Consider the following 12,942-nt stretch of genomic DNA (forward strand, 5'->3'; position numbering starts at 1 on the left):
CCATCACACATTGAATCACCATCAATTTGATCATTATCACCAAGTGTTTGTGTTTTTGCTTCTTTCACCATTACTGCATTGCAAACGTTGTTCATCATACAAGAAGTTAATTGATTTTCAATAGAGCGACGTATTGATTCTATAGTTTATTCTCTTATCGTTTATCTCAAGCTGGTTTGTGGTTTTAACACATATACAATCGTTTCAATAGTGGTTCGGAATAGACGCGAGTCGATTCAGAATCACTTCCGCTTAAAGTTTAATTAATTCCGCAAAACTGCTTAAGATCTATTCACCCCCCCTCTAGATCCTAAGGCCAGCGTCTAACACCATTGATAAAGTCGTGCCCGTTCGAAGGGGAGATTCGCCATCTGCTTGCTTCATGGAGTGGGCCAACGCTTATTAGGCCTCTTCACACTTATGGGTGGATTAGGCCAATTAAGATAATTGTGCTAGTCCAAAACAGGTTATTTCTTTTTTAAATGAAAAATGAAATAAAATGATATACATTATCCATTGGATTTTAGACCAACCGATGGAATAAATTATTTCTGTTGCATATCCAGAAAGAAAATGGTGTACTGTAAGATATATCACTTAAAGATTTTTACCATCCGCCATTTTCTTTTTGAGTTACAATATTTCTATGTATTGTAAGATATTTCTAGGTTTGAGCAAAACTTAATGAAGAAATTTTATTATAGGAAAAATAAATAATCCTTCCCCTCGATTGTTAGGATAATCGAATGAATAGATTGTTTAATATTTAAATAAAAAATAAAATAAAAAAGAATGACACCATTAAAAAAATATTGTAGATGCTAGGATACAAGGCGTGCCTCTTAGAACATCTCCAATTGTGAGAACTTAGTGATTGCTTAATTCTTAAGTTATGTTCCTTGTTTTTTTTTTACCATTGAATTGTGATGATATGACAACACTAATGTCTTAAATTTAAGAGATTGAGCTTGATGAAACAATCTCAAAAGTTGAGAACTTAACTTTAAATTTTATTATTTTTGAGTCAATTTAATTGAAAGAGTAATACTATAACTAAATAGCTAATGACTTTTCCAAGAGTTATGAGCTAGACCATAAATGCAACACATGACTTAGGAAATATGACCAAAACAATACAAATGGTTTAAAAATATCATTAATACAATAACTGAAAACTCGTGATATTTTATTCATATTTTAGGTTTACATATATATCACACATGTTCATGTTTGTGTGTTTGTAAACTGTAACCACTTATTTTATTTCTAACAGAGACATAACTGTTTTTAGAAGGTGGCCATTAAATTAAGGACAGAAGGTGATAGCATAGCTAGGTCCACCATTGCAAGTGAAAGTGCCAGTCTTATCATCGTAAGCATAACTATAAGCATCAGGACATTGATTCTTAAAAGTCGTAGCGTAACTTGAGGCTGGACATGTAGCCGCTGTATTGTGACTTCCACGGCAACAATATTCATCTGTATTAAACTTCAAACAAGCACTCTGACAAGCAATCACACTTCCATCTGAGCCTTTCACTTGAAGCTCATCAGGACACACAGTGTTGATATTCGCCGGACAGCTCGAGGTTTTGCAATCACCACTTCCTCCTTGTGGAGTTACGGACATCGGCACGTTGAATCCGTCAACGTTGCTCACATCGTAGAAATCTTGTCCTCCATTTGAAGCTACTGTAATTTCAACCAGAGTTGCTGGTGGAACTGCGCCAGCACCGTTGCACTCAACTTGACCAGATGCACAATCGGCCGTGGCACAACTGAACTTTCCGTTGTTGTTTGTGCATCCAGTACGGGCCCAAAACCGACCTGACCATGGAGAAGGAAGGTCCACTGAGTTGGTTGCTTGAGGATCCAACACAAAACCTGTTGTTGATAGTTGTGGCTTTTGGTCTCCGGTTAGTGTTCCAGGCCATACAGTGTATCCACATTTGTTTGTGAATGTCACTTTGGCTCCTCCAACCACTGTATACAAAATCACACACATATTATAGAAATATTAACATAAGAATTATTTTGCAAGAATTTTGATTAATGGATATCATGGTTTTAAATTGCGGTTGCGGTAGTGTCCAATCGGTATCAAGTCGCAATTGCGGTGTAATAACAAATTACAATAAAAATCATATCATAACACCACAATGATTGCATCAGACCACATCAATCCACAAAAAATTATGTAATACTTGCAAAAGTTACTTGGCCTCTCTTCCTCCATAGATTTAAGTCATGTTTTGAAAAGGTTAGAGGTATTTAAAATGATGGTGAATTGGTAATGAGATATATATATGAAAATTTAATAAAATATAATATTTTATGTTCATAAAATATAAATTCACGCCGCAACGACCACAATAGCCGCAGCCGCAATGACCGTATCCGTAACCGTAATTTAAAACCATAATCAACATATAGAAAAATAAATCTAAAACCATGATCAACATATAGAAAATAAAAGTTGAAAATCAACCTATAGAAATTTGGCAATATTATTTGGTGCATTAGAAAAAGTAACATAAATACTATTTTTGAAGAATATATATCATGATAAAAAGTTATGGAAAATATAGTTGAAATGATATATACCATAGAAGAGGAATGCAAAGCTAAGGCAGAGAGCAATACGAGTAATAGCCATTTTGATATTTGATGAAAATTGCACTCTGTATCTTCCCATTATATAAGCTTCCAGAGTTGAATCTTCAACTATCAGTATTTAGTTAAGTCAACAAAAAAATAATGGCAGGATTGATTTGTTTCGAACGTAAAGAACAATTCTACGGAAGCTTATATTTGGCTAGAAAAGTCTCAAACCTTAATAGATATTTCCGCGTACAATTATTTCGTTCAAGAAAATAGTTAGATTGAAAGAATTTATTTATTTTTCTTTTTTAAATTGATAGAATTTATCTACGAGTTTAATTGATATGAAATGTTAGAGATGTATTCGTCTGACGCCACAGACGCATCATTTCTTTGTTCTCAGACATTTTTGTTTTTGGTTAGACAATCTTTCTTGAAATGTCCTTTATAGAAATTAAAACATTTTAATTCGGGTTGATTGCTCTTGAATCTCGACCTTGACTTCTTTTTCTTTTTTCACTACTATTCAAACTTCTTCTCTTACACTAAGGTTCACTGTTTTTTTTTTTTTATAAACGCTTAGGTTCACTATTACGTAAAAGTTATTTTATAATGGTTGGAAAAGGTATATCACAACATCCGACCGACCGTTGTGAGGTAAAGTATGGTTATACGCATGATTCGTTCCACAAAGGTCGTGCAGTTGTGATTATAAGTCGTGTAGTGCGCTACCTATCTCAACGGTTACTTCAAACAACCATTGTGATATTCTTTAATGCATTAACAACGGTTGTTCTAAACAATCATTGTGAAAAATACACTGAGTTTGTTATCAATTATGTGGAATGCTTATTTCACCAATGTTTACTAAACATATAACCTTTTAATCGTATCTGGAACATTATAATATGCCAAATTAAGTTATATTAGAAGGCCAATGCTCACTAAACATATAATCGTTCAGTGAATTTTACTCTTTAATCGTTAAATCTTGGCTTAATGCTCCTCGATATTCAATCCTCTGTCCTTGACCTCTAGTTCATATTACGTTGCAAACAAAATTAAAGGTGGAGGAAGGGGAGGTTGAAGAACATGAAGCTTTAAACCAAGTTCTAATTGTTAAAGAGTGAAATGCAGATAATGGGCTGAAGATTTATTGTCTAGAATTGAACGTCTAACTTTTTTTCTAGCATAACTTTATTCATCGTATTATAATTTTCTAATGTAATCCCAGAAGTTATCTATTCGGTAAGGTGTTGGAAAAACACTCAAACCATATAAGATATAATAAACTCATCTTTTAAACAAATATTAACAACAACATTCATCAACAACAAACCTTATACCACATACAAATCTTATTAATAACAACAACATATAAACTCATAAAATGTTTAAAAAATCTACCTATCTTTAATGGCATCCGAAATGAAAGGAGGATGAATATGAAATGAAAGCTAGAAACTTGTGTTAATTTTGAATGGATTTTATTTTGGGTCTTTCGCACAAGTTTGCAGCACTCACTTTAGCTCCATCCTCGTTAATTTTTTCATTTACCCATCCTTAACTACAAGTCAAAACAAGCAGAATGTTCAAACAATATGAAACAATCTATTGAAACATAAACAATAATAGATAAAAATATTTCAAAATATAAACTATTGTGAAGAAGAACTTTTAAAGTATACATTTTCTAAGATTTATAGAAGACGATTTCGCTGCATAAGTTTGGAGTTTTAATATAAGAGAGACGAGTGACATAGATGTTAGGGTTTTGTGTCGAGAGAGACAAGTGAAATAGATGTTAGGATTTTCTTTTGAGAGAGACGATTGTTATTTACTGAAGTGAGATAAAAATCCGCTTATATATAAATATGAAGACCCTTTCACCACAGTTGATAAAATGAACTGTGATAAAATTGTTGCACTTTACACCTCTGTTGATTAAAAGAACCGTGGTGATATATCCATTTTGTTAGGATAAATGGTAAATTGTTGGTGTTGGGATTCGACCCTTTCATTTCAGATACATTTTACTACGGTTGTTAACTATGATCATAGTGAAATAAATTTTAGTAAATACAAAAAAAAAATAAAACACCCAAAAATGAGTTAGTAACATTATTAATAGGAAAGTCGTTGTAATATGGTGTTACGAAAGGTCTATTCCACAGTTGTGGTTTTCCCCAGCCTCCACTTCTTTGGAACCAGTCTTGTTGGATAATTCTTTGGCCATTAAGGCTTCTTTAACCTCCTCTAGAGATATATAATCTATTCCATAGATCCAAGTATCTGCAAGAATATCATATCAGCTGGTAAGAGACCATGTCAACAATAAATATTGATCCTCATCATCCAATGTAATTTTTATATTCTCCAAATCAAGAATAACCCTATAAAATTCATCTTGGGGTTCTTCCAACGATGTTCCCGACTTCATTAATGATACAGATGTTGCTTTAGATATAAATGGTTTGTTAGAGTCTTGGTCATATACAGGGTTTCGAGCATCAACCATAATCTACCATTTGTTTCTCATTTGAAAATTCACATAGCACCTTATCCCCTAAACTAAAAATGATCGCACTATGAGCTTGATTTAGGATTCCTTGTTTCTCATACTCAGTAAGCGAGTATGAAAGTGATAACGCGAAAATGTATCACATATTTGGCTTGATTTATATAAATTATTCCCCTATTTTATTTTAATTATGTTGTTTTATGTTGGTATTATGCTGATATTTTAATGTGTTTCAGGAATTTAATGTTTACGAGGCTCGCAGAAGAAAAGGGGTAAAAAGGAGAAGAAATGAATAAATATAAATATAAATATATATATATATATATATATATATATATATATATATATATATTATTTTCTTCATTTCTTCCTCTTTTACTCTTTTTCTCAAGCGAGCCTCGTAAACATTTAATTCCTGAAACACATTAAAATACCAGCATAATACCAACATAAAGCAACTTAATTAAAATAAAATAGGGAAATAATCTATGTAAATCAAGCCAAATATGTGATACATTTTCGCGTTATCAGAAAGCTTTGCTTCTCCTTCCACTACATTGTCCATTGATTGATGTACAAGAAACACCCGTACCTTTACATGCCACAATGCAAAATCATCTTTGCCATTGAACTTCTCTGCATTGAACTTCACCTTAACTAACTACAATTCAATTTGCACTGAATCTCGATTGAATTGCCCCTCAGAATGCAAACACAATCGTACCTCATAATCAATCACCTTTTCTTCTTCGATTAGACTCCTCTCCATAGATAAAAACAAATTAGAGCTCTAATGTCAATTGTTATGGCTTCTTGGCGCAACAGAACCAAACAACACAACAATCAAAGAAAGAAATTTCTAGTCATGCAAACACAAATAATAGAATATAACATAAGAACTATAAAGAACTCAATAAACACTTTGGTTGAGGTACACACATATTGAGAGAGAGAGAGAGAGAGAGAGAGAGAGAGAGAGAGATAAGTTAATATATGTTAGTATTAATGTTTGTCTAATTAATATTAGATTTATGTTAAATAATCATGAATAATCCATATATTTTTGTTATTTTTTAATTAGTCTTTATTATATGCTAGTTAATTGACACTATTGACCAAAAAAAATTGAATTTGTCAGTTTATTAAAATCCCCTTTATAATTAAAATGGTAATGATGTTGTAAACATGTAGTATGGAATGTTATCCATACTATCATAGTTGAATGTAAACTCAAATGTATTCTAGAAGACGTAGACTTAAACCACATTTAAGGAAGGAGTTAAAGGGTTTATCACATTTTCATTTTCTTAAGATTTTTTTCAAAGGGAAAAAGGAGATGTCTGTATCTTAAATGTGGATGTAGATGTTAAATTAGTGTGCAGATGAAGTAGAACGTCATTTGAAAAAAAAGGGTTTTACAAACAATTACTAGGTTTGGACATCAAATGTAAAAGAACCGTCGAGTAATGTACCAGAAACAACTTATTCACAATATGGTTCAAGCAATTGACCACATATGGAATAATAATAATAATAATAATAATAATAATAATAATAATAATAATAATAATAATAATAATAATAATAATAATAATTTAAGACAATCGAAGACATGGTTGGTGATGCTTTTGGGGTGAACGTGACCTATGATAAACTTCAAGATTTTGATGGGGAAGAGCAGCTGAATGAGAAAATGCAGAAATTTTATCAGTTGATGAAAGAAATAAATACACCATTTTTTGAGGGTTTGTTAGACTCTATATTATTAATATGTTTGAGATTATTGGCTGCAAAGTCAAATTGAAATGTTCCTGATCATTTTTTGTAATTATTTTGCTAAAATGATGTTAGACGTGACTCCTATGAAAGACAACTTTCCTACAAGTTTTTATGACAAAAAGAGGTTGGTGTCGAAGTTGGGTTTAAAAGTTAAAAAAAAATTATTGCCTTAGATATTTAATGTTGTTTTAGGACAATTAGTTTGGTATAAATGATGGAGAATTTGAGGAATGTAAGCTTTGTAATAGTCTAAGGTATCTACTTCACAGCAAAGCCATTGATCGTAAGCAAAAACGTTTAGTAGTGAAATCCATGGTTTATCTGCCGATAATACCAAGGTTGTAGAGAATGTTTACTTCAATGCTAATTTTAATCAAATGACCTGGCATTATTGAAAAAAATTAGTCCAGGAGCAATGCGACAACCATATGGTGGCGAGGCATGAAAGCATTTTGATCGGATACATCCTGAATTTAATGCAGAAACCAAAAATATCATACTCGGATTGTTCTTTGATGGTTTTAATTCATATGTCTAAGCGTCAGCAATTTCATATTCTTATTGGCCAATTATTATTACCCGTTACAACCTCCCCCTAAGATGTGCATGACAAAATCTTACATACTTTTGACTTGCCTCATTTCAGGACTTTCGAGTCCAAGAACAAGAATTGGTGTGTATTTACAATCTTTAATTGATGATTGAAGAATGGACTTACGACATATCACATAAAAAAAACTTTAAAATGCGAGCTTCTTTGATGTGGAATACTAATGACTTTCTTGCATATGCCATATTGTTTGGTTATGGTACACATGGAGAACTTGTGAAGAAGGATAAGAGATTATATGATGCTTGATTTAGCATATTTCGGATATAAGTCTTTCATTTTAAGTAATTATTGTTTTAATTACTATCTTTTTTTTAATTATCTAATAGTTTCTTCAACATTTTAGGAGAAATGCATATGATACGTAAGAGACAAAGTTAAGATTGGGCATAATTTTCAGAATAAAGCATCAGCCCTACTTTCTGATATGCTTAGGCATGTTAGACTTAGTTGAGAACAAAAAATGACCTACCCTTCATGGATGGGCCAAAATGTGTTAAATGAATTGCTTACTTATAGGGATTCAATTGCATTTAAGGTAAAATTTGAAACAACAAAGAAATATAGAGCATCTAAAAATGGAGTATGCTATTATAGAGTTGGAAGTATTAGATCACCGAACATGCTCTTCAGATGGTAATTATATTTTCATTCACTATTTTTTAAAATTATATTCTTTTTTATAATATATATTTTAATTAAAGTTAATTTTATTAATTAGACTAATGAGAAGGGAATGACCCCAATAATGAATTTAGGAGTGTAAGCAGATCTGAAATAACCAATTAAACCGACAATCCAAATTGGAAAGAAAAAATTGTTTCTGGTTCGATTTCAAAACTGAACCGAACTGAACCAATGAAAATCGATGTGGTTTGATTTGGTTCTCGGTTTTAGTTTTTAGGAACCGGTGAACCGAACCAACGATATAATTAAACTCTAAATATTTTATTCCACCCGTCATTAAGACTAAATTTTGTATCGATCCATCCATTCTCCATCTTTGTTTAGGTTTCAACTCCGAAACATAAAAAGGAGAAACCATAAGTCACAAAAGGTTGCTTTCATCAAACAACTGATCTCGTCGCCCTACAACACTGTTGGTCTCTCTAGTGTTGTTATGATATGTTATGGTTTCCTTAATCGTGTTCAAGTTCTCTTTGTTAGTTTTCATGTATTTTTTTTACCTTTTTTGTTTCTTCCTCGACAAAATTTCTTCTAGTCTTATTAAAAAATAGTTTTGATGTGTGTTTGAGGTGTGAAATATGCTAATTTATGTGTATTGAAAATTCATGTTGTTATTGTTGTGTTTTATTTGTTAAAGTTTAAAATCCATTCCTAAACTTCTGATGTCAAGTACCAACTTTTATAATTAAAAGTGAACTTATTTCATGATGCGATAGAAAACATGTCAATATTTTGTATGGATTAAGAACAACATGTAATTTGTTTGAAAAACTAGAACATCAAATAAATCACATGAAATGTTATATTTTAAAAAACAACAGCATAAAATACAGCAAAAAATACTTTAGCAGAGAATACTTTGATGAATATAATTTTTGAAAAAAACATTGTAGACCGATCAAGCAAACCAAACTAAACTGAACCAAATCGGTTAGTTTAGTTACATTTCTTAAAAATACTAAAAACCAAATCAAACCAAATCGATGGAGATACCATTAGTTCCAACATTTTTTTGAACAAAAATAAGTTCAAACCGAACCGATTACACCTCTAAATGAATGAGATTCATAAGAGGACTTAAAGGGGAAATAGAGGAAATATCAACAAGCATGCTAGAAAAGTTCAGGTAAGATGCTATTAATAGTTAATTACTCATTTAATTCATTTAAATAATTAAATTGTTTAATCTCTAATATTTATTTTATTTTTTACTTGTGTGTAGGAGTAGTATCATGGACAACTAGCAGAATATATACCTCAACATCGTGAATTAGTTGTTCTGAGGGACCCACGTCTTCTTAATTCAATTGTGTCACTTCATAGATTGATAAATTTAATCTACCATATAAGAAAAGTTGTATGTCTGGAAAACTCCTTTCTACCCTTTTCTCATTTTGCTCCACATATACAAAATGCTGGTTTTTTAGTCTTTATACACCTATGAAATCACTTTTATTATTAAAATAATCTTTTACCATTTTCTCTTCTATTAATGTCTACTTTAATTTGAATTTCAAACAAAAGGTATTAGGGTTTCAGATGTTGTGGACACTGAACATCATATGAAGGAAACTTCCTTCTCCTCTTCAGCGGCGGCTAACCCTTCTCTCTCGGCTTTTCGTTTCGTCTCTCTTCTCTTCCGATTCATCTTCCATTTTCCGTCTTCGCATACGATGGTGATTCTCTCTTTTCCGGAGAGAGTCCAGTTGTGTTGTTGATTCAGATGCGGATTTGAACGTTTGCTGATGATGGTGTTGTTGTTCGTTGAACGTGATAATGAACAGTTCTGATGGAGGGCTGAGTGGTTCATGATTTAAACCTTTCTGGTGAGTGTTGAAAAGTATACTTTCGGCAAATATTTTTTATTTGTATCGTATCCACAGAGATTGGGTGATATTACCGCCGTTCTATAGTTGCAATCATTTTAAGTTGATAAATAAAAATTGGTTTGGTTTGTGTTTGGAATTTATCTCGAATTTTAGAAATAACTAAGATAGTAAAATATGATTTTCTCAAATAAAAAGTGCTTTGCCAAGATTAGTGTTCCTTATTCCAAACTCATGCATTTCCTCAAACCATGTATATGAATTCTAATTTCATGAATACAATCTAGTATTGCCTCAATATCATTTATTCCTAAATAATATTGTAATAATTGTTAAATAAAACTTTAGGTAATTTCTTCACCTAAACATGCATCTAACCATCATTATCTAGCAATACAAGTGATAAACAATCCATAGATCTATTTCTACGATTCATACATTGTTTGAATAAATCTCTAAAACAGTATTTATATTATCTTTTTCAACAATAATATAAAACAAAGATAAGATTTCAAAACAAGAGATTCATACTATATTCAATCAATGAGAGAGTCACATACATAAGTTTTTAAGAGAGATACATAAAGTTATGAGGAATAGCTACCTCTAATCTTAGCAAAGAAAATGATTTAGCTCCTCATCACCATGGTTGCAAGCTCACAAGAATGGTGAAATTCGTTTTTGCTTTTTTCCCTATTTTCTCTCTATTCTGTCTTTTCAATAATGCAATAATCTAGAACTCTAAGTTATGGAGATATATCAAAATTACACAAAGTTTTTCTTTCTAATAAGACAAAAAGAAATTATTGTTATTCCTCTTGCCTCCTTAAGTGACCAATAGAAACCAGTAACTCCAAAAAGTGCCTTTTTGCTGTCTTTCATGCCACCTTGCGCACATGCCTCTCAAAAGTCAGAATTGGAACTAAAACACGCTGGCAGGATTTTCTTCAGTTCGCGGCGCCAACATGAGGACGCGGCGCGAACAGAGTGGATTTTCACTTCTTGGCTTGATTTCATGGTTCTCTTGCTCGGCTCATTCTTTGTCATTCAAATCCACAACTTCTTGAAGCAGAATTCTACAAAACTAGCAAAAAGAGTGAAATACCTACTCAAATAGAATTAAAACAAGAATAATTACATATTTTCCTATTGTGTGATTAAAAACATATGATTTAAATAGAAATTGGTTAAAAGGGACAAATAAAAAGATGTGAAATTTACTACTATTTGGTCCCTAACAACTCTCCCCAACTTGCCATTTTGTTTGTCCCTAAACAAAAAAATTGCCACCAAAGGAAACAAAGTACAGCAAGAGAATGTTTCACAAAATTTCAAACAATTGGATGGTTCAAAAGTACATGGCCATTTCGCGATACATTTACCTCAAAGCTAGACAAGACGACAACGGCATAGTGGTTGTGCACAAAAATACAAATCAAAAAGTTCCAACAAGTACATGTCAAATTTGAATCACCTACACACAATTTGTGAATAATGAAGATATGAAGGTTTCTTTCACTCATCCGAACAATTAAATCAACAACAAGTCCAATTATGCATTCATCAAAACAAACACCAATTATGTGAACAAAATGAGAATCAAGAGGTCTTTCAAAGGTTATAGTGTGGCTTGGGTTACAAAGAAGGGATAATATTTCGGAAAATCGAACACAATCCTAAGGGAGCATTTTCTTCTCAATTCACTCAATGACACCTCCTTATAATCCAATTTTCTTTACTTTTTCAGAACACACAACCGGGAGCCTTTTCTTATTATTCATGACAAGTGTTACTTCTTTTTCTTTGGCTCCACTTTGGTTCAAAAGTACACACTTGTTCTTTTTCACAAGGAGTGCTTATTTTCTTTTATGGACCACTTATTTATTTATTTTTTTCACGACACTTGTATTTCTCCCCAACTTTGCTCTTTTCACACCAACTTTGATAAACAAAAATTCTCCCTAAGAAAAATTAATTGCAACCAAATTGGTTGAAGGTTCACTCACACAAAAGAATAGGATTCATTCATTCAAAATTTTATGCAATGATGAATTTAAATGAATCCTAACAAGCTCAAAGGGGGAACTAGGGATTTTTCCTCACAAGGTTGATTGATTTAACATTTTGGCCAAGTGGTTTCTCTCAAAACAATCAATGCCTCTATCATTTTCACAAGTGTTCGTAACAAGGATTAATGCATGATTAAACATAATAAGAGTGTGTCAAAGTAATGTTCGGTATCCCACAATTTAGTATACAATGGAAAGCTATCTCACAAATGACTAAGTTCTAATTGATTCAAAAAGACATGTAATTCAAAGAACTTATGTTATGCACTTTTGCACAAACCATCACACGATTATTTCCAAGTCTAGTAAGCGATAAAAATTTACCTTTGAAATTGCCTCATACCACTCTTATCATCACCACCCCAATTGCATCCATTAAGCACACAATCTCTTGCAACTTTGTTCCTTCGCTTCAATGAATACGCACAATTAAAAAAAAAAATTTAGCAAGTAGGGTAAATCAAATTTCAAATTCACAAATCACAATTTAAATCATACACACAAGCAAAACATGCAAACTAGTCTTCAAAAGTGGCAACTACTTAATTAAATCAAAATACAATAAACCAACTTTAACTAAAGTACTAGAATTAAAATGCTAGAAATTAAAATTGATGGAAATTAAAAACTAAACTAAAACTACCAAACTACGTCTTCAAACATCCTCATCATCACCGCCTCCTACCGGACCTATGACATCTTCCATCTCAGCATCCACATTTGCGGCACCACTTCAACTAGCCTGGCCACTGCCTCCAGCACCCCCTGTGGTGTCGTTTTTTTACCTCCCCGTTTCACTTGGGAGGACGGCACGCTAAACCTGTCGCTACCGCGAAAAATGGATCAGAG

The 12,942-nt window shown here is 32.1% G+C and overlaps 1 protein-coding gene across 1 annotated transcript; it reads right to left on the bottom strand.

Moving 5' to 3' along the window:
* Window positions 1-1,156: 1,156 nt before the first annotated feature.
* Window positions 1,157-2,718, bottom strand: LOC131620277 (thaumatin-like protein 1b). Its single transcript, XM_058891288.1, has 2 exons — window positions 2,605-2,718; window positions 1,157-1,983 (listed from the first exon to the last, which is right to left on the bottom strand). The coding sequence occupies exons 1-2, from the start codon at window positions 2,693-2,695 to the stop codon at window positions 1,307-1,309; spliced, it is 768 nt and encodes a 255-aa protein (XP_058747271.1). The 5' UTR covers window positions 2,696-2,718; the 3' UTR covers window positions 1,157-1,306.
* Window positions 2,719-12,942: the final 10,224 nt, after the last annotated feature.

The sequence above is a fragment of the Vicia villosa genome, linkage group LG1, assembly GCF_029867415.1.
Source record: "Vicia villosa cultivar HV-30 ecotype Madison, WI linkage group LG1, Vvil1.0, whole genome shotgun sequence".
In the NCBI taxonomy this organism is placed as follows: domain Eukaryota; kingdom Viridiplantae; phylum Streptophyta; class Magnoliopsida; order Fabales; family Fabaceae; genus Vicia; species Vicia villosa.

What these genes read in the sequence shown, in the direction of transcription:
- LOC131620277 (XM_058891288.1), bottom strand. Translation starts at nt 2,695, where the DNA reads ATGGGAAGATACAGAGTGCAATTTTCATCAAATATCAAAATGGCTATT. An exon ending in CTTTGCATTCCTCTTCTATG is followed by an intron (nt 1,984 to 2,604) that starts GTATATATCATT and finishes TTTTGTATACAG; the next exon opens with TGGTTGGAGGAGCCAAAGTG.